General features: G+C 48.0%; 2 protein-coding genes across 4 annotated transcripts in view; one reads left to right on the top strand and one right to left on the bottom strand.

The window, feature by feature from the left end:
• The window catches only part of KIF9 (kinesin family member 9), a 16,925-nt gene extending 6,984 nt beyond the window's left edge, over window positions 1-9,941 (bottom strand). Inside the window, exons 1-15 of one of the 2 annotated variants that reach the window (XM_072327640.1) lie at window positions 9,627-9,914; window positions 9,176-9,341; window positions 8,979-9,085; window positions 8,130-8,354; window positions 7,392-7,475; window positions 7,177-7,269; window positions 6,531-6,678; window positions 5,946-6,010; window positions 4,811-4,888; window positions 4,147-4,215; window positions 3,642-3,746; window positions 3,117-3,172; window positions 2,210-2,300; window positions 1,067-1,191; window positions 252-434 (exon numbers count right to left, since the gene is read on the bottom strand). In XM_072327640.1, the coding sequence (XP_072183741.1) occupies window positions 252-434; window positions 1,067-1,191; window positions 2,210-2,300; window positions 3,117-3,172; window positions 3,642-3,746; window positions 4,147-4,215; window positions 4,811-4,888; window positions 5,946-6,010; window positions 6,531-6,678; window positions 7,177-7,269; window positions 7,392-7,475; window positions 8,130-8,354; window positions 8,979-9,085; window positions 9,176-9,341; window positions 9,627-9,722 (1,691 nt within the window). In that variant the 5' untranslated portion in view covers window positions 9,723-9,914. Of the gene's footprint in view, window positions 1-251; window positions 435-1,066; window positions 1,192-2,209; window positions 2,301-3,116; window positions 3,173-3,641; window positions 3,747-4,146; window positions 4,216-4,810; window positions 4,889-5,945; window positions 6,011-6,530; window positions 6,679-7,176; window positions 7,270-7,391; window positions 7,476-8,129; window positions 8,355-8,978; window positions 9,086-9,175; window positions 9,342-9,626 lie in introns of those variants that run through there. The other variant, XR_011902765.1, reaches the window with a different exon arrangement.
• KLHL18 (kelch like family member 18) lies at window positions 9,928-24,713 on the top strand. 2 transcript variants are annotated; one of them, XM_072327642.1, is made up of 10 exons: window positions 9,928-10,192; window positions 15,635-15,765; window positions 16,104-16,244; window positions 17,946-18,144; window positions 18,940-19,100; window positions 19,303-19,439; window positions 19,999-20,221; window positions 21,206-21,310; window positions 21,399-21,510; window positions 22,587-24,713. In XM_072327642.1, exons 1-10 carry the CDS (start codon window positions 10,049-10,051, stop codon window positions 22,971-22,973), a joined length of 1,740 nt encoding a protein of 579 aa, XP_072183743.1. In that variant the 5' UTR covers window positions 9,928-10,048; the 3' UTR covers window positions 22,974-24,713. The 2 variants fall into 2 exon arrangements, with proteins under 2 accessions (XP_072183743.1, XP_072183742.1); XM_072327641.1 differs by having other exon boundaries at window positions 9,948-10,192; window positions 19,984-20,221; window positions 22,587-24,707.

Genomic DNA, 24,713 nt, shown 5'->3' with positions numbered 1-24,713 from the left:
GTAAAGACCTCACACTTAACAGATTGAACTGGGCAGCGCACAGCTCAAAGCAGGTGGAGAAGATGACAGCCACCAACATACTTGGGCACACTGCTAGGTGACTGTGTACTTCTGCATCCAAGCAATGAAGACTTCTGATTCTCCCGTTTACTTTGAAGCAGATAGCTGCACTAGGGAGATACAATGCAACCACTGTGGTATAAACCATCCTTTGGCTAACACACTATGCTCCCTCTACAGGACAGGCTTACCTGGGACTCTGGGAATTCTCCTCAGACACTGGCTTTGAGGGCTGTGCATCAATATCTGCTGTATCCTCGTTCCTTTCTTTCTCTTTCACATCCAGATTCTTGATGGGAATTGTTACCTGATTTTTTGCTGGTAAGTTAGCAGCCAGGTCTCTCCCAGAAGACAATCTTTTAGTTCCTTCCTTCCTGAAAGAGAGAAAAAGATAAACCAGATTAATTTCTTTCTAAGAGGACACTGGAGCCAAAGCATTCTCTAGGTGTTAGGTTTGCCAATTCAAAAGCTGTCCTCTTTCAGCTCTCCTACATAAACAACACCAGCCTGGTCTGCTTGGGATAGTGTGGCTTCTGTGAGACCCAGGAAGGTGTTCAGCAGACCTCATCTTCCTAAAGAAGAACTGCACACAGAGGTCCCCCATTTCATGCAGCTACTGAAGCCTTGGTGGTCCATCTCAAGGATTTAAAGGAAATATCAGTGAGGAACCAAATCACAGAAGCAGTTGCAGAAGTTGTCCTCTTAGGGACATCACTTCTATGAATTGTAATATCTTTCTTTCTGGTTGTTTCCCCTTCCCCCTCACAACCTCTTCTCAGTTTCATTCCATACCTGCTCCTCAGTCCACTGCCCCCTCCTCCCTTTCCACTTGGCAGATCTCATTCTACCTAATGCTTTAAAGATAACCTTCAGGTTTAGCCATCACTGATGCCATCACCAGACTGTTCCCTTCCTTGCTTCCTCTTTGCCTCCATCCATGTGTGACAACATCTTGTCCAGATAATATAAACAAAAATGAGGAGAGCAGTTTGGCTGCTGAACTCACTTGGACCGCCCACTGCTTGCCCTGGTTTTCTTCTTCCTCTCCTCAGGTTTGGGTGAAACTGGGGTAGGTTTGGTCTCCACTTCTTGCCTCTTCAACAAATGGTGATCCAAATCAACTATACCCACCTGAACATGGGAAGAAATAAAACATGGACCAGGAGGTATAGCTTCACAGCTGTCTAGGCCATGATATCCGGCCCATACCCAATAGTGACTTCATCTTGCTGTACCATCTAATCTGGAAATCTTTGTTCACTACCATGTATTACATCTATAAAGTACAAATTAAAAGCCAAAATTATCCACAAATTCATGTGCTGAATGTTTCACAGACTTTGAGGGTCTCATGTCATGGAAATAAGTTCAAACTTTTACTATAAATTTCCCCCCAAACTTTAAGCAGTTGTAGATTCTGAACAATTCAGACAGCATTCATCATGCTTTACTGATAGTATCCCAAAGCATAACACAAACAGCACCAGCAACAGTGCAACAGAAAAGCATTCTCAGAAGTCTTCGTTTAGAGTAAGAGAGTTACAGTTTTTACACTATAGGAATCATGTGTTTTTCTGTTAGGCAAATACTTTGCATTTTCCCTTGTGCTTTTCCTCCCAAATATTCAAAGCATTTACAGTTAAACCACAGAACAAGTAGATGTCCCTGCAGAGCAGATAATGATTGTTTTATCCACATTCCTGGCGAGGAAATAACCACTTCAGAGAGAAAGAATTTTGCAATGAAAAATAATTATAAACTTATAGGTCAGAGTCCACAGCTGCATTTATGGTTTCCATAGGATACACTTCCATTGCTCCAGAAATTATAAGGGTTAAAAGGGGCCTCATCAGATGCAGGTGATCTGGGCCTGGCTGACAGGCAGGTCGCCTTCCTATGTCAGCTTAGACTTCATTCATTCCTGTCTTATAAATTATTCTCTTCAGATCATGGACTGAATGCTCAGCTGATGGGAATGTTACTTTGCAAATGGGTGCATCTCTGCTTAGTGCACTCGCTCATCACACCAGTATTTCTGAGTTCTGATTTCAATGGGGAGAAGTTGAGAACTTGAGGCAATTCAAGGTTCAGAAGCAAAGAAGATCATTCTAAATTGGGTTGTGGGCAGGGCCCAAGCACCAGCCATTACCTTCTGAGCAGCAGCAATAGTAGCAAAGTCATTTTTGTCTATCAGAACATACTTGCTTCGTAATCTGGTTTCCACTTCATTTTCCTGTTGTCTTTGGGGAAAAACAAAAAACATCAGCAGCCCTTTACCATTGTGCTGAAGGACTATTTCATATGTCAAAAGCTGTAATACCTCCTAATATCACATTTCCAAATAAAACCTATTTTACCTGTGGTCTCATTTCCAAGCACCCTGTCTTGATCCTTCTCTAAGCTTTGTAACCTGTTGTAACAGGCAGATTTTCTACAGCAGCAACCTGCTGGCACTCTTATAGTAGAAAAATCCACCTAGGAGTTGGACTTGATGATCCTTATGGGTCCCTTCCAACTTGGAAGAATGACTCTGCGATCTGCTGCCTAGCCAGACCATGACTGGAATGGTTGGTTAGCTGCCCTAATAGCCTCATCCCTCTTTGTTCTCTTCTGTTTCATGACATGGAAACTGCTTGCCCTCATCTTCATGATTTTTCCCAGCCTGCCATCTACCTTCCCTCATTGAGCCCAAAAGAACAACTCGCACACCAGTAACACTTTCAAATAGACAACTTTCACACTTTCTTGCCTCCACGCCTCACGGCCAGAGAACACTTGATCACAAATAGCCACATCGTTCTTATTGTGCTCCTCAATACTTGCTGTGAATGAGTGAAGCTTATCATTAAGAGCCCTTGCACATGGCTTACGAGCACTGGTAGGTTAAAGGCAGCCATCTTCTTGACCAAAAGCCAACAGAAATAATCCAGAACGCTGTTATCAGTTACAAGTTACTCCCTATACTTTGTTATTATTTTCCACCCATGTCCTGGTAAGTGTGATATCCCAGTTGATATGGTTCCTAAACCTTACTGTATTAACCGTGAACATCTTACCTTACAATCAGCTTGAACTGCCTAAACACCTCCTGGACTTGCCTGAAGTTCATTATCTGAGGAAAAGATGCATACAGAGAAAACACAAGTAAGCGTTTCCATGCTCTGTGGTCAGCTCTATCAATTCAAATATTTCAGCTTGTGAGGGCTCAGCTTTCCCATATACGGGTATGAGCACTCAAGGAGAGATACCTTTATATTGTACTTGACTGGAAGTGGATACGTTGCTTGCTCTGGGAGAGGAATCTGATAGATTGGGATTGGAGTGCACAGTCAGCACCATGGACTGCACAGTCAGCAAGGTAAGCAATTATTGACAGTAATATTACAAATGACACAGGGGGCACCTACTGACCCAACCTGCAGATTATGAATATATATATGTATATACATATATATATATGCAATTTTGTAGCATCTCTCAGGTTAAAGACAACCTCTTCAGAGGTTTTCTTTCTTCTTGCCTTGGAATAAAATGGGATGGAAGCAGTATGTAAGTCCTTTTCTACTTAAGAAGCTACTTACGTCAATTTCATCAGTGGCTCCTTGTAGATATTTATGGATTTGAGATTTAATCTCTGCTACCTGGACATCAGTCAGAGGTTCATAAGTCACCAAAGAACGATTTACCTAAGACAAAAAGCAAACAACTGAGTGTCAATGGATTACAGAGATCTCAGCAAGTGCCAGGCTGACATTGGTCTCCTCTGCCCGGGCAGCCTCGTGTTTAAGTTCTGATTGTGGCTTCTTGTCAGGACAAGGGGCATGGAAACATGCTGAAAGCAATGTATTCCTTTCAGATTTTAACCAAACAAGAAGGCAGCTTCACAAAACAAATCTACACTGGATGACAAGTGAAGCTACAACACAGTCTCAGCACAGAGCTTTGACTAAACCGCATAAGATTATGCTGAAAGGAGAAAGAAGAATACAGTCATGATGGATACTAAATGGCCAATTTCACAGCACAACAGCGATCATGACAAAGCCCTAATTAGGTCCATCCATGGTGGCACAGCCTGTTCCTCACCAAGTTGTCATGCATGGCCAGCTCCTGCTTCAGAAGACAGATCTCCTTCTCCAAAGCCTTCACAGTCCCCTGGAAGGAAAACAGAAGGGTAAGTAAATGACCAAATGCCATTAGGGAAAGAAAACACCTGCTGAAAAGCAGCATCTAGCCAGCTGCTATATAACATCACAGCTGTGTGCCAGCTCCCCCAGAGTTTGCTGTCAGGTTTGCATTAGTGAAATCGTGAGCCTGGAAAACACTTTGCCTTTGATTGGCTTCCAGCAGGACAGCTTCTGTTGTGTCCTGGGTGTACTGCCTGCAGAGCCAGCCCAAGCCATCAAGAGAAAGGCCACCTGCTTATTAACTTGATGCTTTCCTGTTCTGGTACTGTAGCGATTCTCAGGCTCATGACATAGAAATACTATCTTGAAAGCAAAGAAATAGGCAGTGCTCCACTCTGACCATTACTGAACTCTGTAGGAGGTTCCAACATTAACTTCAATAGAGGCAGGAGTTTAAAATAATCTATTTTTTTTCTTATATACCTGAATTCAGTCAGTCTCAGGCTGGCTGATGAGTGGTATTTCATTTAACTACCAAATCTCTCTCAGGTTTTTAAGGCAATTATCCTAAACCTTAATGAAATGAGAAAACGTAACTCCTTCAATTGCCTTTCTCTACGTACCTCTGAGTCGTATGTCACATTAATGACTGGCTCTGTTGTGATGCATTTCATTCTGGTAGCAAAACGAAGAGAAGACAACTGAAAAACATGTTTTTTAAGTAACTGAAAGATATATTGGTGAGGATACAACGTTCATAACCTGTTATTATTCAGTTGTATCAGATCCCAGCACATGGCAAAGCAAAATCTATTTAACTCTGTCCAGCATTATAGATTTTCTGATGCCAGGAATGTATCTTCCAATGTTCATTGGCTGCTGTGTGATGAGCCAGCTTCAGCTGATGTCTTTGTCTTTTCTGTTTTGCGTGTGGACAAAGTTCTTTGTGTAACAGAATTATCCCCTATCTCAATTCTGATTGAAATAGCACATCCTAATAACCCCGAGACATATATCAGAGCCTTTCAGGTTTAGTTCCTGTAATTGTTGTATCTTGCAAGCTGTGCCTGCAGCCAGAAAATCTTCCTATTTCCTGGGTAGTTTTTCTTGTTTCTAGATGCTACCACAACACAAGTAGGAGATGATAGAACAGCACTCTGCCTTGATCACAGCTGCATAGCAGGTGACTGTGTTTACCCTTCTCGCTCTGTAAAAGGCTCTTGGCAAAGAGAAAGGTGATTCCCCTCCCTGTGTCACAGATGTGATTGGGATGATCCACTTCACACAGTAAAGCTTTTGCCAGTTTTATTCTTTCACAGCTTAGAAGCCTTACCGCTAGGATTCTACTCCTGGTTCCAGCATCCCAAAAACCAGCTGAAAGCCATTTCAGTTCTGACACGAACTGGTGCCATTCCATTGACTTCATGATGTCACGTCCCATTCAAAACACATTTGCAAGAGCCAGTCCAACAGCAATAATTAATACCATCCAGCGTGCTTGGATTTTAGCTGTTTGGACCTTCTGTAATTCGGGGTGGTTTGCATAGTTTGCATCACAAAGCAGATTGACAAGAGCAATCTGTTCTCTGAGCAGTTGAGATAAGTGGAGCTATCCAAGTTTTCTGATGGATGAGACAGGATGTTTCCCTGGGACTCCTGCCACAGCCCTCCAGAGAATACTCTTTTAACTTCTGGCCAACACAATTGCAACAGAAGTGTGAAAAAGACTTCAGTTCTGCAGAAATCAGTTCAACTTACAGTCTCTTCTACGTGCAGAGCTTCCCCACAGATATTTGCCACGAGGACAGTATTGCAATTTCCTCCTGGAACAACAGATTGGAGGGAAAAAAAGTCAGTAAAGAGTTTAATTTTGTTGTTGTTTCCTTTTTTAATTTATTTTTCAATAGAAAATAATGCATCATGTGTTGATAGAGAATAGAAGAAACAACAAAGACCACGGGTGGTTCGCAACTGCCCCTCTAAAGTTCCAGATACGGTGGCACAGAATGACTTAGAAGTGCAGGTGAAATGTGTTTTTTACCTGTTGATTGTGCAGTAAGAAAATGGGAATACAAACTGTAAAAGCTTGAAATTGGATAAATAAGAGCGGAGGATTTTAAAAGCCCTTGGCTAATATGGGATAATCTGACAGGACATTGCCACTGCCTCCTGTAAGAGCAATGCAAGACTTCATAGAACCATAGAATCACTTCTGCTTGGAATACCTCACACATCCCTCTGAGTTTATGGGTTTATGTGTAAGAGTCTTTAGAGTAGACAGGCTCGTTGAAACATTATTTTCTATGTATTCTATCTGGGGCTGTTGAAAGCCACAGCCCTTACCCAGCGAGTCCTTGAGAAAATGAGTGAGCTTGCTTTGCCGGAATGGGATGTGATCCCTCTTTGGGTCAGCCAGGGCAATGATGATTTGCTCAAGGAATGACAGAGACTTGTTGACGTACGCAGCTTCCTTCAGCACTCGCCCTTCAGACTGCAAGGGAAAGCAAAAGGCAAGGCTTCCACAACAGGCATTTCTGTTTGAACTGCAGAAGAGGATGGTGACCTCATTCAAATCAGTTTGTGCTGTAGAACTCCTTTCAGTTTGAAAACGTAAGCTTGCAGAGACTTCAGTTTTTCATTACAAGTCTACCAGGCCTGCTAGCTTCCTTCACACTGGGGAAAGAATGTATTCATAACATGGGATTTCTACTGTGATCAATAAAGAACATCAAAGTTTCTGCTCTAAGAGTTTGTCTGCTGTGGCCCAAGGCTTCAGATTTGCATTGTCACTCATGGAATGAAGAGGAAAATCATGAGCTCCTTGTTAAGGCTGATGGTTCTGACACTTCCCTTCGTAGAGGAATGACAAGAGCCAGATAAACCAGCTGAGCCTGGGTCAGAGGCTGAATCCTGTTGTGAAAGCCCTGTAATTTCACTTCCAATTGCTAGACTGTCCACCATGGGCTGAAGCATTTCTTCCATTACTTACTCCAGTCTTGCTCAGTCTCTCGGAGCCTGCCAAATCTATTAAATTGATTTTAGAATGAACGCATCTGACATCTGAGAGGACTCTGAAACGAGACTGAAGGGGGAAAGAAAATAAAGCATACTTAATAGCAGGCAAAACTGACAACACAGCAAAAGCCAGACATGTAAAGATCTTCAACCATTAGAGTCCCTAGAAAAAGCTGCTGGAGATCTTACCTCAATATAGATAGTAAAGATGCAATGAGATCGAGATGAATTTTTATTCAGTGTGTGTTCTCCTATTACTCTGTTGGTCTCACCCTGCAAATGAAGGCAGAACTGAAGATGTTATTTTCAAGCTTCTGCACCACAGAAATTAGAAATAGGAATTTGAAATAAGAATAGTAATGGTTCGGTCTTTGTTCTGCAGACTGTTGTTCGGTTGGTTCGAGCAACCATTGCAGCAGCACATGGTGTTTGCCTCACCTTCTTATTCAAAGGCTCCTGAAAGCATTTCTGCAACATTGCTAAGGATCAGTTCGCTGTAACTGTGCCTTTCACCAGAAACCATGTTGTCTGTATTTCCACTTTTAAGGCTCAGTTCACAGATGTGTGGCTTTGTAAAGAGCAGTCGAGTAAGCCTTGTGGAGACTCAGCACCTCCCCAGCTGTTTCAGTTTCTTGATGAGAACCAAAGAGCTCCCCAGGCTTTAAATGTCACAGAAAACCACATGTTTGCTAGCCACAGGCTTGTATAATACTTGCAGGGAAACAAAACAACACTGAAAATGATGTTGCAACAGCTTGATAGGACTGCCAGTCTATCTGGTGAGAGCTAGAAAGTCAATGACTGGCACTGCACTAGAGAGTCTAGATCCAGGATCAAGAACGAATGTGAAAACCTCTACACAAGTGCATGAAAGCTAAGCTAAGAAACATAACCAAGAGACAAAGCGGAATATTGGTTGCTTCTTGCCTCAAAAAGGAGATTCAGAGCATCCTCCTCGTCGCTAACAGGATGTATTGATAAGCCTTTCACATAAACACCCTGTGGGGAATCCACTATAGCCATCTGCCTGTCACTGGCCCCACTGCTTGTCATGGTGGACAGAAGGTCACACAATGTCTCGTTGTAGATCTCCAAGTAGGATATCCGGACAGTGACGAATGAATCAACAGAACGTGCGATTGCTCTGAAGACCTGTACAAGGATAATGAAGTAGTCAGAGGCAGGGCTAGCTCACAAACAGAGCTATAAGCTATTTACGGCTTTACAGGGAAGCTATTTATGGCTTTATGAACAGCTAGAAGTTCATCTTTGTGTGCACAGCTAATTCGGAACTGTGGTTGCCCGAGGGCTGACGGGGTAAGTCAACATTTTTAGTTGATTTCAGTTTAGTTTGTCAGAACAGTGTTCTTGAAAACAGCACTTCTGAAGACCTCCTTACATTTGGGAAGCAATCCATTGTGTGAACTAGGAGAATCAAACAGGAACAAGCTCTGTAAATGACAAGACAGCGTAACGACATGATTCCTCCCATCTTTGTCTCAGGTTGTATCCATAACACCCCCACACTGTTGTATCAGCCCAACCCGCTCTGAAATACCACCACTATCAGTGCACAAGGTCACAGCATAGTAAAATGAAGGTACAAAGTAACAGGATCCTTTCTCTCCTTAATGATCACAAAGCGAAAAGGAGCGGTGGAGATCAAATGAAACACATTCACCACGTAAAAGCACTTTTATGGGTATCAGCTAGAGCTGATACAAGTGAGTCTTTATGATTCCTTCCAGTCTCTTTCCCCATTCACATACTCTGTACCTGCTGGACAGCTCGGGGTATGATTCCTCTATGCTTGTACTCTGCAGTTACTCCAGTCATTGTATAAGTTTTACCAGCCCCCGTTTGCCCATAGCACATGATTGTACCTAGAAAAGATCGAAAAGCAAAAGAATAAACCCAGGAGGGAATCTCTGCATTTCTCAAACTCAACATCAACGTGAATGGCTGCAAATTACCATTGTAGCCAATTAAAGCTTCGGACACCAATTTCTTAGCTACAGCCTCATACGTCAGTTCCTGGGAGGTATTGTGTAGGACACCATCCAGTCTGAAGGACCAGTCAGTCTGTGTGTTATTCACAAGTCCCTTCCTGGCATCTTTCTTGACGTACACATCGATACTCTGAAAGCCAAGAAGGAAAGGAAGGAAACTTCAATAGACGTGAAGAGATTCAGGAGATACAACCCAAAAAAGGTTGAAGAGCTGAAGGTGAGCAGGAAACGGAGCACAAATAATGTGTTTTTACTGAGCCTTGGGGCATCTTCTAGTAATAGATACACTGAAAAGGAAACGTGGCTGGGCTCATCTTTCTTAATGTGCCATCATTAAGCAAACGAAGGTCTGTATTAATGCGTTCATTGAAATCCAATGTCATTTGGCACTCGCAACCCGTTTCTATCTATCTACCTTGTTGTCCGGCCCAAACTTGATGACATCTTGAGCAAACCGAGCCGTAGGCTTGACTCGTACAAAGGCCCGGATTTTCTTTTCTACTGCATACATTCTGAATGGAGGGGGAGATAAAAAGTATAATCGACGGCGTCTCTTTCCCTACAATGCAATGTAGGGTTATTGGTTACCAAAAGAGGAGCTTCTGCCCCCCCCGCCCCCCTCAGCCAGGCCCAGCCGCAGCGACCCCGCTACCACGGCGCGAAGCTGCGTGCGCCGTTCCCATGGCAACCCGCACTTCCGGTCCTCCGCACCGGAAGAAGGAGGTGGAACGTTTCCTCCCGCGGGGCTTCGGTTGAGCTACGGTGGCCGGGAGGGGTCAGTGTGCGTGGGAGGCGAAGCGAAGCGAGGCGGATCGGAGCGGTGTGGCTGCCGAGACGATGTTGGAGTCGGCGGCCGCAGCCGAACCCGAACTGGATCCTGAGGATTTGGTACATTTCTCGGTGGGCGATTTGCCCAGCCGTGGTTACGGTGTGATGGGTGAGATCCGAAGGCAGGGCAAGTTGTGCGACGTGACCCTGAAGGTGAGGGAGGGCCTGGGGGGGATCCGAGGGAGGGCTGAGGGGGCTGGGTTGGGTTGGGGGAGGGATGTGGGGTCCCTTCACTCCTTTGAGGGGGAGAAAGGGGAGCTGGGGGTCCTCATTTGGGGGGGAAGGGGAGCGATGAAAGCCTCACTGATCCCTTAAGGGAGGAGAAAGGGGGAGGTGAGGCCACCCCGGATCCCTGTGGTGAGGAGAAGGGAGAGTTGAGGGCCCCGTTTTGGGGGGGGAGGAAGGGAGGTGAGAACCCCCATTTTGAGGGGGCTGAGGGACCCCACTCAGGTCCTTTCGTTGAATAGGGCCCTGTTTTGGGGGGAAAAGAGGCCTCATGTTGGGGATTGAGGGAGACGGGTGCCCCCATTTTAGGGAAGGGGAAGGTGGGAGCTGAGTGTTCTCAGCTATTTTGGCGTTGGAAAGTGTGGGAGGAGGGTTTTCACTCCTCCTCATCCCTTTGGGAACCAGGAAGGGGGTTGGGGGGGGAACTGGGGGCTGCTCTTGGTGGAGTGGCAGCAGGTGCCACCCCCTCCCTACATGAAGAGTATTACATCCATTTTCTTGCTCCGAGCAATCCATAAGTTTGTTTGACCCCCCCAAAATCAGGCTGTGTAGGGCTATGTAAGGGATATGAGAGCATTCTATGCACCCAGGACATACAGCAGTGGGGTTACTTGGGACAGAGCCCAGCATCCCATGGGCTGCTTAACTGCAGTCCCTCTGCTTCTTGCCTTGAGTTGTAACTGTGCAGGAAGCCATTCCCCAGCCAGCAAATATTCACCTGCTCCTGAAGAAGCATCCAGCAAACCTGAACCAGGATCACAGGACGTGGGTTCTGTTCCCATTCCTGCAGAGCGGGGCCGTTTCTCATAAGCTGGACTAACCTGACCTTGCAATATGTGTCACCTCGTGCCAGTCATCACAGCAGCTGTAGGTAATTTTCTGTCCTAAGCACTCAGCGATGGGGAGCGCTGCTTTAGCATCATTAAACTTGGTGTTGTTGTGTCTGGTGACTCCGTTTGGGTCCCTCACTATGAGTAGAACATTGAGGTGCTGGAGTGTGTCCACAGTGGAGCTTCTGGAGCACAAGGCTGATGGGGAGCAGCTGAGGGAACTGGGGTAGTTCAGCCTGGAGAAGGGGAGGCTCAGGTGATACCTCAGTGTTCTCTACAGCTGCTAGAGAGGAGGTTGTAGGGTGAGAGGTGATGGCACCATGGGATGATCAGATTGGATATTAGGAAACAGTTCTTCTCAGAAGGTGTGGTCAGGCACTGGCACAGGCTGCCCAGGGAGGTGGTGTTGTCACTGTCCTTGGAGGTGTTCCAGAGCAGTGGAGATACGGCACTGAAAGACGTGGTCAGTGAGGATGATGGAGTGGGTTGGGGTTGGACTTTGGCATCTCAGTGGCCTTTTCCAACCTTTGTGATTCTCTGCAGCTGTGCGGTGAGGCTATGGCTGGCCCAGAACAGGCTTCTCTCACTCAGTCCATCTGCTTTGCTTCATCCAGAGGTGGACAAGAAACACTGTCATGGTCCTGGAGCATCTCAGATAACACCCCAGTGTTGTAATTACAATTTTTTTTGCAGAGCAACTGGGAGACATCCTAAACAACACGTAATGTGTTTGCCAGAGGGATGGCAGTGGTATTTCCACATTGGTTCGAATAGCAGTCCAGCTTTCACCGGACAGAATCCTCCATTAGTTGGATGGCTTGGGCTGTTCTGAGCCATCGTGTCAGAATTTCCTGCCTCTTTCAATCAGATTGTTCAGTGCTGGCCAGCGCGTCCCGTAGCAATTGAATTAGTGCTGCTGCTGTATGAGAGCCAAGCCATCGCTCAGTACAAGGTGTCTCTTCCAGCTTGCTCAGCACGCACTGCTGCGTGTTGGGAGGGTAATTATTCTTAGCTGAACTTCGGAAGTGCCTTAGAATCAGTTTGCTGGGCACGGCTGACGTAAAAGCTGCTTTGCCTTGACCTTGCTCAGGAACGCGTTCTGCATCGGATGAGGAAGCTGAATCCTGCATAGGAGCATGCAAAGGGAATCGTCTGGCAGGGACAGAGCATAGAATCCCAATAGGGATAGGATGCAGCATTTCAGGTCGGTACTTGGAAGAGCCTGCAGTGGATCCCAGTGCACATTGCAGCGCTGCAGTGGGTCTCTTGCCTTATTTTCACTCTGCTGCTTCTAAACCATCAGCTTAAGAAAGAAAAACACCTGCCCAGCACAGCAACTGGGTTCAGAGTGTGACTGCCATCCCAGTTCACAGCTAAAACAGGAACCAGCATTGCTTTTGTGGCATGGCTCTGTTTTTTGGTGACCTCTTTACTGCTATCGGCGTGGGCTCAACCATTCTCTCAGCAAGAGAAGCGTTTACTGTACAGATGGGCTTAACGTTATGGGGATGTATCGGTGCTCCTGCTTGTTTGTTGCAATCATTTCCCATTGTCAAGCAAGATGAGCATTCAGTTCATCCAGAGGGAGGTGTGGAATTGGTTCTCCTTTCTCAGAAACCACACTGCCACCGCTTGTGTTGCTCTATGGGAGCCTCAGCAGCATCAGGCGGCGCGGTTAAGACGTGATTATGAGGAAGAAGTGCTGATGTGCCTGGCTCTGTCAGATCTCTGATTATTCCAGCTCAGCCTTGGGAAATCTGCTCCTGGTTGCCCATGTGAAAGCAAAGCGTCACTGGGTAATAACTGAGCCCTGTGTCTTCCTCAAGGCTTAGGAAGTGTGCACCGTGCAGTGCTAAAGCTCCTAACCCCGTGTGGATGGCTGAGATTACAGACCAGAGAAGCCTTTCTCTTTCCTGCCTTCTCAGTAGCTGCAAGTCAGCTCCTGCTGGAGGTACTCCATGCAAGCATCCGCCCTTTCAGTCTCCCTTTGGCAGCACCCCATAGCAGCTCAAGTGTTTACATAAGGGATAATTTTAGGATGATTTGGAAGAAACAAGCGTGAATAAACGGAGGGAGAAAACAGGGGCGCACCTTATTCTGTGGTCGTTGTTAATTTTCCTTTGTTGAAAACAGGACTTGACTTACTAAGGCCAAATTTCTGCTATTGCTCCATTCTTTTGGGATCCAGGTCCGGGAAGTCCTGGACTCCGTCTCAACACAGTAAGGATCTTAAGGAAATCTTGTCCTGTAGAAGCAAGGAGCTGGAGTCATTTTCTCTCTTCTGTCCCCACGTCTCAGCTGCTCTGGGCTCAATTCCCTTATATGAAGACGAGTATTTTTAGCACTCCGTGTAGATATTAAACCTGAAGCGTTAGCAGAAACCACGCGTTTCTGCACTGAGCTTTGCGCTTGGCTTCCTCGTGCTTGGCAAGCAAGCTGATTGCACAGCGTGCCTGCACTGCTTTCATTTACTTCCCCTAACAGAAAGCCACCAGCTTCATTCCTACAACATCATCGCTGAGTCTGGAGTGCCAATGTCGTGCCATGTCAGGAAAGACATGTGTTTTTAGTTCTTCTCCCAGTCTGTTCTCATAGCTGGGATTGCCCCAACCCAACGCCTTGCACTTGGCCTTGTTGAACCTTGTGAGGTTGACATGCATCAAACACCTCTCTCTCCAATTTAGCTGTGTGGGACTGTGTCCAAAGCCTTGCACAAGTCCAGGTAGGTTACAGCAGCTGCTCTTCCATGGTCAGCTAATGCCAGCACTAAAAAGCCAGCAGGTGGACATAAGTTGGACTCGATGATCCATACGGGTCCCTTCCAAGTTGGGTTATTCTGTGGATCTATGAACCACTGGCAAGGAGAGCAGAAATTGGCATCAAAGTGTAGCGTGACTCCATTGGGTGGACAACACGTGCAGGAGAGCACACTTCTGTGTTCAGAGGTGGCTTGTCTCTGGAGATGGGAAGCACATTCTGAATCATAAGAGGCAAGTATGAATTGAGAGGGCATGTGCCGTGTTCAACCTCAGAAGTATTTCTCGCCTCGTACAGGAAGAACAGGTATTGCCGTTTGCCTGCAGCGAGAAGTTGAGCTGTTCCTTCGGGACTTGTCATTAAGCACTGATGGTACAAACGTAATGATGGATTCTGGACTGGAGATCTCTGCTCATAAATCTCCTCAAGGGCCCTTCTGTCATTGCATGAGCGAGTTAATAAATAAAACAGTGTTACGTGCCTTCTCTTGCCCAGCACTTCTTGGTTGGTGCTAATGGCAGCACGCAGCTGGCCCAGCCATTACCGGTGCGGGGTCATCCCAGTGTTCTCACCCTGTTAAATGGGACATTCCACAAGGTGAAACCTTAAAGAAGGGTGAAACCCAACCAGGGAACACGCCTGTCCCTGGGAGCTGCTGAGCAGATGGGTGGTGCTGCCCAGCACAAGGTTTTTCTTCCCTGTGATGATACAGCTCTCATTAAGCCAGCTGGAATCTTGCTGTGTTGACTGTGTAAGCGATGGCTTCTGCAATAACCAGGTGCATTATTTCTAAGGAGGCATCACATCGTGGGGTGGAACTGTGGCTGCACATCACTGGAGCAGCACAGCTCTGCACAAAACTGAACTGCATTCGGTTGCCACGGTCATCTCCTGTAGGGTGAAGTTAGCAGAGCAGGGAGAGAAGGGGAAAGTCCCATCTCTTGCTTACACGTGTTGTGCAGTGCTCAGTTCCTCTTTCTTTTCTTCAGCGCTGGGGGATTTTGCTTTCTAAACTCCCAGGAAGTCACATTTACAGAGTGCAGTAGATCTGGGCTTAAAGGAGGACACAAGGCACTGGGTTGGATTTAAGCATAAAACCTCAAATGCAAGTAATATTTTTTTGCTAATAAGCTGCTTGGACATAAAAGGGCAACAAAAGAGGTGCAGAGAAGGATTCTTGGCTGACTGGAAGAGCAGAGCACCCGCTGCACCAGCTTGTTTGTCCTGCAGAAACAAAGCTCAAAAGGGAAAATCTTGCTGAAGTGGGAGAAAAAGGCAGTTCTGTACAAGCTCAGATAGGTGTAAAGCAGCGTGAGTCAGGTTAGCTTGGAAATCAGGGGGAAAATAACTCCGAACTAATGAAGAGGAGTCATCAGAGCAAAGATGGGGGTCATTTTGCAGAGGGTAAAATCTTTTTCAGCGTCTGTAGTGAGAAATGGAGTTGGAGGTGCAAGAACCTTCCTTCCAAACCTCTCTCCATGGAGGCTTTTAAAGGATGTGAATGTGAGCTGGTGCAGCAGAGCCTATGTGGGCTGAAAGGAGATGATGTGGTGCTGGTAAAGGTGACTGGCTTTCTGTCTATGGAACTGTAATGCCATCATTGTGGCTATTAGGAGGCTGAAAACCAAGCTTAGAAATTCAAATTGAAAAGACACAGAGTGTTCTTTGCTGATTGAAATTGTCTTTCAGCCCTCAGGCTGGCAGAGCTGTGCAATAGGGAATCATCTGGGCTGGTGGATGGTACTGACCTTCCCTCCTACTTTTTTTCCCCCTCTCCTTTTAGGTGGGGGACCATAAATTCAGCGCTCACCGGATCGTGCTGGCAGCTTCCATCCCCTACTTCCATGCTATGTTCACCAATGACATGATGGAGTGCAAGCAAGATGAGATCGTCATGCAGGGGATGGATCCCAGGTAAATTCCCCAGGCAACTGAGCAGGGTAACAAGTCCTTTGCAGGACTTAGTGTTGCATGTGCGAGGCTTGAAAGCTTGCCATCCATGAACTGCACAGGGAGGGATTTTCAAGGAGGCTGTGGATGCCCCATCTGTGCAGACATTCAAGGCCAGGCTGGATGTGGCTCTAGGCAGCCTGGTCTGGTGGTTGGTGACCCTGCACATAGCAGGGGGGGTTGAAACTGGATGATCATTGTGGTCCTTTTCAAGCCAGGCCATTCTATGGTTCTGTTAGTAGTGCCCTGTTTCAGGTTAATTGAATTCAGTAGATCTCCCACTCTTTCTCCCCATTGCTCAGTGCACTTGAGGCTCTGATCAACTTTGCCTACAACGGTCACCTGGCGATTGATCAGCAGAACGTGCAGTCTTTGCTGATGGGAGCCAGCTTCCTGCAGCTGCAGAACATCAAGGATGCCTGCTGCACCTTCCTCAGAGAGAGGTAAGGGGCTGCCAGTCAGCGTGCTCGCTGCTTGTCTTCTGCAGCAGAAGTCATCTCTGTGGCTTGGGTTAAGCCAACACGATAAGAAGATCTCCATCTCCTGAGGCTCACTGTTCTCCTTGTCTATAAAATACACTGTTTGCAAGATGCTGCAGCTGGGGACAGTATAAGGCCTTGGCCAGCTGTGGTAATTATTATCTACAGCAAAACTGAGCAAACATTTCCCTTGTTCAGGGTTAGCCAGGTACCCAGCACAACGCTGCCTCTCCATTAACAAACCCATCCTCCCAGCAGTTCCCCTTCCTGCTGCTGACTGTATGGGAGGGGAGGGACAAACAGACCCAGCGTTGGATAGGAAGCAGTGGCAGAGTTAATTGATTCCAGTTTTTCCAGTCCTTTAGCTGATGTTTGGCTGTAAGATCATTCCAGCAGCACGATCTGGAAAGCACAAAGCAGGGTTATTCCTTGGAAACATACCACACAGCTTCAGACAGTGCCAGGAACCTGATGTGCTTTGCTTCCCCCTCGTTCCTCAGCCTGATTTCTCTGCAGCTGCTCTTTATATTCCATGGTGGGAGATTAAACACACATACTGAATGCAGCGTCTCCTCTAGTTGTTACATCACTTCTAAATAGGATGAAAACTATGGACTGGGGAGAAAAAAACTGTTTCCTCTGTTTCAGGATGTTCCAATTTACTGTTCCATGTGAATCGTGAGTTTCTATTTGTTTAAAATGAGGTTATATGAGTATATTTTTCTTTCAAAACCAAAGAGGAATGCACAAGCATGAGCTTTGGACCTGCATAGATTGGAGTGCATGGGAATGCAAGAGGCAGAGCTCCGTAGAGTAGCTGTGTGAGCTTTTAAGGTCATCCTAGTGTAAAAGTCCCCCTCCATCAGCATTGTGCGTTGCTTTTAGGGCAGTAATTTCAATCAGGGCATTTGCCCCAGAGCGAGTACAAGTGGTTTCACATCCTTGCTTGCATCTGGACACCACTGCCAACAGCTGGGTCCAAATGTTTCCCCATGTGAACAGCATGTACTTCAGTATCTGTTGATCAGTGCCACAAAGCAACACAACTGGTGGCTCTTCTTGAGCGGTGACATGCCAGTGCTGGGCAGGGCACCTCGTTGGGACAGAAGTGTCCAGATCACGTTGCTGCCTCTGTAGAGCACCTGCTTGTGGTGAGTATCACCTTCTGCAGTTGTTTATGCTGCTGAACAGCTCTATGGAGCTGCTCCAAACTGTAGCAGTGCTTCTCACCATGTAACCTCCAGCTGCAAAAGCATCTCTGGTGAGAAAACCTCCTTTGCATCAGGAAATGGCTTTAAGAGGATGTCACGGTTGTGTTCTGTTGTATGCACACCTACAACCAATACCCGTTGGTTACATTTTTTGTGCTGTGAGCTCGAATGCAGCCTTATCTAACACTGGATTTACAGAGATACACAACCCAGGAGGCAGAGATGTGGGAGAGGGATTGCTGGGCATGGCCTCACACATCCCCCAAACCAACAACCCATGACCTTAAAGCAGAGCCAGCAGCCTGCCCAGTGCTGCTTAGCAGGTTTAAGGGGGAGATTTTAGGTTGTGGTTTCCATCCTTTGGGTCTGTTTGCGATGCTGCCTGAACCCATTCGCTATTTTGCCATCATTTTATTAACCTGCCATTACTTTTGCTCTCCCTCCCCTTTGCCAGGCTTCACCCAAAGAACTGCCTGGGCGTGCGGCAGTTTGCAGAGACGATGATGTGCGCTGTGCTCTACGATGCTGCCAACAGCTTCATTCACCAGCACTTCGTGGAGGTGTCCATGTCTGAGGAGTTCCTGGCACTGCCTTTTGAGGACGTCCTGGAGCTCGTTTCTCGGGATGAGCTCAATGTGAAATCTGAAGAGCAGGTGTGTGTGTGTGGGTACAGCACTCAGCAGAGCCACTTGTTTCCTTGGAGGGTGAGGGTATAGGTAAAAGGAGCCTCCTTCCAGCCCAGGTAAAAAGCTCTGGATCATTTTATAATGAATTATAATGTCATTGGGAAGCTCCTCTAGATGGGCTGATCCACTCTGGGATGTTTCATCATCCTTGAGAATCTGTCGGTGCAGGAGAAACAGAGCCTGTCCTTGAGCCAGAAAACCCGTCTTGCTCCTTCTGAGGAGGTGACTAAAGAGCAGCCCTACCACTACCTCCATGCAGGGTAAGAGGGGGCTTCTTTAATGGATCTCTTAGAAGTGGCCCAGCAGACAACTCAGGTTTTAACAGAGAGAGTCTTCTGAACCAAGGGTACATGTCTCCAGGAAACCAGGCTCTCTTTGTAATCTCAAGTCAGGAACACAATGCATCTTACTGCAAAGCACCATCCAAAACAGGGCAGATGAATGGTATTCGGATGAGGTCTGCGTCTCCAGTGATTGTGGTGGGAGCCTAGAGAGACCAGCTGAGCGTTCCACGGGGGTAGATCATTGTTACTACAGACTAAGCCAAGGCAAAGCAGGCAGTGCCAAAGCCATGCTGCAGGAGAGTTCTCTGGTGCAGCATGGACCATCACTGTTCTCTTCCAACTGTCATCTGAGATGAGAAGATCATTGTCAATATGTGGTTTCTTTTCCATCAGACAACTGGCAGCAGGAGGAACATGGGGAAAAAAAAAAAGCAGCAAACAAAACCAACTTCAACTTCCCTTGCCTCTGTTCCGGCAGGTGTTTGAAGCTGCACTAGCATGGATACGCTATGAACGAGACCAGAGGGAGCTGTTCCTGCCTGAGCTCCTCTCCAAAATCCGCCTGCCCCTTTGTCGGCCTCAGTTTCTCACTGACAGAGTGCAACAAGATGACCTGGTGCGCTGCTGCCACAAGTGCAGGTGAGGCCTGGACGTGGGGTCAAAGGACCTTAGAGTGGATGGTGGCGTCAATGGAGGTAGCAGGAGCGTGGTTGTACTCTGAAAGAATCAGCTGTGGTAGCAGAAAATCAGTTGCCTGAACCTGAGTTAAGACGGTCAGCTTTCATCACAGGGGGAACCAGCATCCGCCAAGCTCTTGAAATATACCTCACTTTGGTTTCAGAGATCTTGTGGATGAAGCAAAAGATTATCACCTCATGCCAGAGCGTCGACCGCACCTCCCAGCATTCAAGACCCGTCCTCGGTGCTGTACATCCATTGCAGGACTGATTTATGCTGTTGGAGGACTTAACTCAGCAGGTACCTTGCACATCCTCTCCCCAGGGTAAAGAGAGAGCTATGCAGTTTGGGATTGCAGGATCACAGCTGTAGTCACAACGCATTTGTGTGACACCACTCCCAAGTGTGATAAGGGGCAGGAAGTATTAAACTGTTTGCTTGGGAAATGTCCACTGGGGGGAGGGAGGGGTTAAAAATCTGCCAAAGAATGGCTCGCTGAGGTAGGGTCTGTGTAATGGGTCCATGCTGGGTGCTGCTTTATGGGATGGCCATTCTTCCTTCACACCACAACGTGGGTGACTTAAAGGGAAGCTGTATTTCCAGAAAGCAGAAGCACCAATGGATGTGGCATAGCGTAGATCTCTGCTGCCCCTTCGAGGCTACAGAAGGCCCCGCTTGCTCAAGCCTAGGACTCATCAAGCCTTGTTGCACAGTGCAGGCAGGGTTTGCACCACTACAATCCTTCGGGCATCACGGAGTGCAGCTGAATTAATTTTCCCCAGCAGCTCGTTAGCACCGTGCTGCAGAGGCTGAAGAATGGGTCTCCCCCTTTTAATTTGAGTAGCAAATTTTTATGCAGGTGACTCTCTCAACGTGGTTGAAGTCTTTGACCCCATTGCCAACCGCTGGGAGAAGTGCCAGCCGATGACGACGGCGCGGAGCCGTGTCGGTGTGGCCGTCGTGAATGGGCTGCTCTACGCCATCGGTGGGTACGACGGGCAGCTGAGGCTGAGCACCGTGGAGGTGTACAACCCTGAGATGGATTCCTGGTCCAAAGTGGAAAGCATGAACAGCAAACGAAGGTATGCAGGCTCACCGAATGTGCGGCTTTGGAGCTGGAGGGATTAAAGTGAGGTCGTAGGAAGGCTGGGGGGGTGATGGTGGATGCCCAATGAGAGGACACAGTAAAAAAATAAATGGAGCAGAGGAATGGAGTGATGTGGAAACAGGAAAGGTTTGTTTGACCACATTTGGGGCTCTTGTGCTGATTCTTACTGGTAAAAAGGGACAACTTTCTATCTCTGGCCACTGCAAGGATCGTCTTTCCCTACCAGAAAGCACTGGAGAATCACAGCTGGAAAAGAGAAGATTTGGATAGCTGTAAATATCTCTGTCTGGGCTGAACAAAAGGTGTTTGGCTTTGACCAAAGCTGCCACAGTACATGACCACCCTCGGGATCATTTTGTGGTTGGGTTTGGGAGCACAGCCTGTGTTATTTTGATAACCCACCTACTAAGCTGGGTGATTATTGTCCTCCCCACCGCAACATGGGGGCTGCTCCCATGTTTAAACATACTCCTGGCTTCCATGGGTTTCGCTGTGGTTTCCTTCACACTCATGCCTGGTCAATGAGAGCTGCTAAATTGCTCGCTGTTCTGCAAGCTTTGCAGTGCTTATTTATCATCATGGTTGCTCTGGTTTGTTTCTTGTGGTCTGAGACGTGGATTGCTTGGGAAGGGTGCACTGCAAGAGGCTGAGTATGGGGAATCTGAGGCACGAGGCTCTCAGTGGTGACATCCATCTCCCAGCCTGACCCCACCATGCCCACTGACCACATCTCCTCTGTTCCCGAGCACCTCCAAGGACAGAGACCTTAAGCCCCATCCACTTCAAACCCCAAATGAATACCCTCAATAGACACGGCGTCGTAAAGCTGGTGATTGCAGACAGCACATAGTATCATCATAGTATCATAGTATCATGAGGCGGATTGAGTGGATTTGCTGCCCCGTAGACTGTTAACACCATAACCCAAACCACCTGGTGGTTCTGCTGCTTGTTGCAGTGCGATGGGAACGGTGGTGCTGGATGGGCAGATCTACGTTTGCGGTGGGTACGATGGAAACTCCTCGCTCAACTCCGTGGAGTCCTATTCTCCAGAAACAAACAAGTAAGAGCTCTGTGTGCCTTACAGCTTATCCTCCTGCTGCCTGTGGAGCAGCTGCTTGCCGTGCTAACCTCTCCTCTCTCTTGGCAAGGTGGACAGTGGTGACCCCCATGAGCTCCAACCGCAGCGCTGCTGGTGTCACTGTGTTCGAGGGCAGGATCTACGTGTCGGGAGGGCACGACGGCCTGCAGATCTTCAACAGTGTAAGTCCATAGACTCATAGAACGGCCTGTGTTGAAAAGGACAATGATCATTTAGTTTCAGCCCCCCTGCTATGTGCAGGGTCACCAACCAGCAGCCCAGGCTGCCCAGAGCCACATCCAGCCTGGCCTTGAATGCCTGCAGGGATGGGGCATCCACAGCCTCCTTGGGCAACCTGTTCCAGTGCATCACCACCCTATGGGTGAAAAACTTCCTCCTAATATCCAACCTAAACCTCCCCTGTCTCAGTTTAAAGCCATTCCCCTTGTCCTGTCACTATCAGCCCTTGTAGACAGCCATTTCCTGTTCATGCAGTGTGAATGCTGCTTCTCTGTGTGTCCCCTGAAGCAGGATTTAGTGTGGGACAGACAAGGCTCATTCATCTGCCTGGGAGTGAGAATGCAGGAAGCAGTATCCGAGTTGGGTTTTCACTAATGTGCTGCCCTCAGAAAGTTGTAATTAAGGGATTTTCAGGGAGCAGCAATAAATATTTCCACTTCACCCAGCAGATCAAGTGCAGATGATTGTCTGCAGCCTGAAGTAGCGCAGAGCCAAGATCTGCAAATCTGCTTGTCTCAGCTCATTGCTGAATTGGATGAGTTTGGAGCAGTGCTGAAGTTCTTGCAGGAGGGATCCATCTAATGGTCTCTCCAGAAACACAGGGCATACAAAATGGTGTTGGTTTGAGGGGGGAGGTTGGGGGGTCTCTGCTCCTCTTCCCTCCCTTTTCCTTTCCTCTTCTCATGTAACCACTGCAACGTGCTGCCTGGGAGAGCAGGGAGTCTCACGAGGTCTGTATGGCAATGGCTGGTGGCACCCAACTCATAGCGTTATGAAATTGGAATATATGAAACCAAGAAACAAGGTCAGGCTGGATGGGGCCCCGAGCACCTGATGGAGCTGTGGATGTCCCTGTTCAATGCAGGGGAGCTGTACTTAGATGGCCTTTAGAGGTCCCTTCCAACTCCAACGATCCCATGCTTCTACGCTAACACCCTTTTCCTGCACAGTTTGCCGTTGGATGATGGACGCCTGCCTTGAGCTTCCCCTTAATGCTGTGCCATCCCTGTGTCTGCAGGTGGAGTACTACAACCAGCACACTGCCACCTGGCACCCGGTGGCCAGCATGCTCAACAAGCGCTGCCGCCACGGGGCGGCCTCATTGGGCAGCAAGATGTTTGTCTGCGGGGGATACGACGGCTCTGCCTTCCTCAGCATCGCCGAGGTGTACAGCTCTGTGGCAGATCAGTGGTATCTGATTGTCCCCATGAACACCCGGAGGAGCCGAGTATCTTTGGTTGCAAACTGTGGCCGCCTTTACGCCGTCGGGGGTTATGATGGACAATCCAACCTCAGCTCGGTTGAGATGTACGACCCGGAGACCAACCGTTGGACGTTCATGGCCCCGATGGTGTGCCATGAAGGGGGGGTCGGGGTGGGCTGCATCCCTCTGCTGACCATCTGAGGAGGCAGCAGCGAGGAGCTGTCTTGGGAACCGACAATTGTGGCAGAGCTCCAGCCGGCCTTTCCTGCTCTGATAGCCAGAGAGATCCACCTCCAGGTGCTCAAACACACACAAAACTTGACACCATCACCCCCCAACCCCCAACCCTTGGCTCTTGGGCTGAGGGCTCCAGAAGGATCAACTGAACTACCATGTGAGCGTGAATGTGCTGCTATGAGCAAGGAGCTGCCTTCCTCCCGCTTTTGCCTCTGCACAGACCCACAGCTGAGCAAATCCTTCCTTTCTCCGACAGCTCTGAGCCACGTTGGCTGTGCTTTGGCCAACGTTGGGAAGTGCTGTTGTGGGTTGAGGAGGGAACATTCCTAATTGCAACACGGCAACGGCCACCTCCATGACTTGAAGAACGCTTGTAAACCATTCCGTCAGCATTAAGGACCCCAGTATCCCAAGGGGTTGATCAGCAATGGTCTTTTTCGGGTTGTTTGAGATCTTACCCAGTCTACCAAAGCAGGCAGAACCCCACCAGTGTAGGCCCATATGACCATATCCAGGCTCTGCGTGTTCGGCTGCTCCTTGCACAAGCCACTGCTGGCTTCTCCAAGTGCTTTCTTCAGCTGAGATGGGGCAAATCTCTCCACAAGAGCCGCACGATGGAGAAACTGGGAGGAGGAAAAAAAAAGTCTGTTAAACCATGGGAGCGTTTGAACACACGTTGGAGGAAGAGCGTCGAGTGTCAACCACACAAAGGCAACAACAGCCTGAGGATTTCAACAGAGGAGGCAAACCGAGGCGTTGGTTTGTCAGGATGCAGCTTCACGGTCAGGAGATGTCACCAAAAATAAGCTTTGGCTTTTCTACGTTGGGATATAATAGGCAGCTGACACGGAGCGGCCGGGATCTTGGAGGAGGAAAGGGATCACTTGCCTCCCGTTTCTGACAGCGCTGGAGATGCGTGGCTGCATTGGGGAGCAGAGATACCTGCAGCAGCATCCCTGCAAGGGGCTGGTGGGAAACCACATTTCCCCAGCGTGTGTGAGATCAACGTCTTGGGGTTTTCTGCGCCAGGAAAGGTCTTGGCAATGCGTTTTATTTCATGGCAGCCACGCAAGGAAACTTCCTGTGGCCAAACTGGCAGGGCTGCAGGTGCTGCCCCATGTCCCTGTTGGCACAGCGCTGGGCTCAGCACCACTTCCAGTTCTCCCTTTGCTATTTTCACCCCTACCCAATGCAGCCAAAGGGAGCTGCTGCTGCCGCCAGCTTGGTCCTCCCCAGCACTAAACCCACCAAGCATCGCTCGCCTGCATCAACCCTCCAACATTTACCCCTGCATGAATGTGAACGGTGAGAGCCACGGCTCCCTGCCCACCAGCACAGCCACAGGGCAGGGAAGCCCCTCAACACTACACCCACTGCAGGCAGCAGGGGGGCTCATTGCTGCCCTGTATTGACAGGAGCTTTGGTGTCCCCCCCCCCCAATTTAAACCCCTGCTTCTCCTTCACAGCTGACTCCCAGCTCGGGATTTTAACTTTGGGTGTATATGTGGATGTCTATATATTCAGGTACTGTGTATATTTTTAGGTATATATAATGAGCATATCTGGCTATAAATGTGGTTTGTCAGTAATGTATTTCCTCTGTATGCGTACGTCAGCGGATGGGTTCGCAATTCGCTGTGAGGTTTCCTTGCTGCTAAGAAAAAAGGAGAAACAGAACAAAACATGAGCATTGCAATGGAAATG

This window comes from Excalfactoria chinensis, chromosome 2, assembly GCF_039878825.1.
Source record: "Excalfactoria chinensis isolate bCotChi1 chromosome 2, bCotChi1.hap2, whole genome shotgun sequence".
NCBI lineage: Eukaryota > Metazoa > Chordata > Aves > Galliformes > Phasianidae > Excalfactoria > Excalfactoria chinensis.
Note: the sequence above shows the minus strand (reverse complement) of the source record. Positions and strands in the feature narration are given on the sequence as shown.

Excerpts from the sequence above, each read along its gene's own strand:
- KLHL18 (XM_072327641.1), top strand. The coding sequence starts at position 10,049 with ATGTTGGAGTCGGCGGCCGCAGCCGAACCCGAACTGGATCCTGAGGAT. Across the intron at positions 10,193-15,634 it reads TGTGCGACGTGACCCTGAAG|GTGGGGGACCATAAATTCAG; the intron begins GTGAGGGAGGGC and ends CTCTCCTTTTAG. Across the intron at positions 16,245-17,945 it reads TGCACCTTCCTCAGAGAGAG|GCTTCACCCAAAGAACTGCC; the intron begins GTAAGGGGCTGC and ends CCCCTTTGCCAG.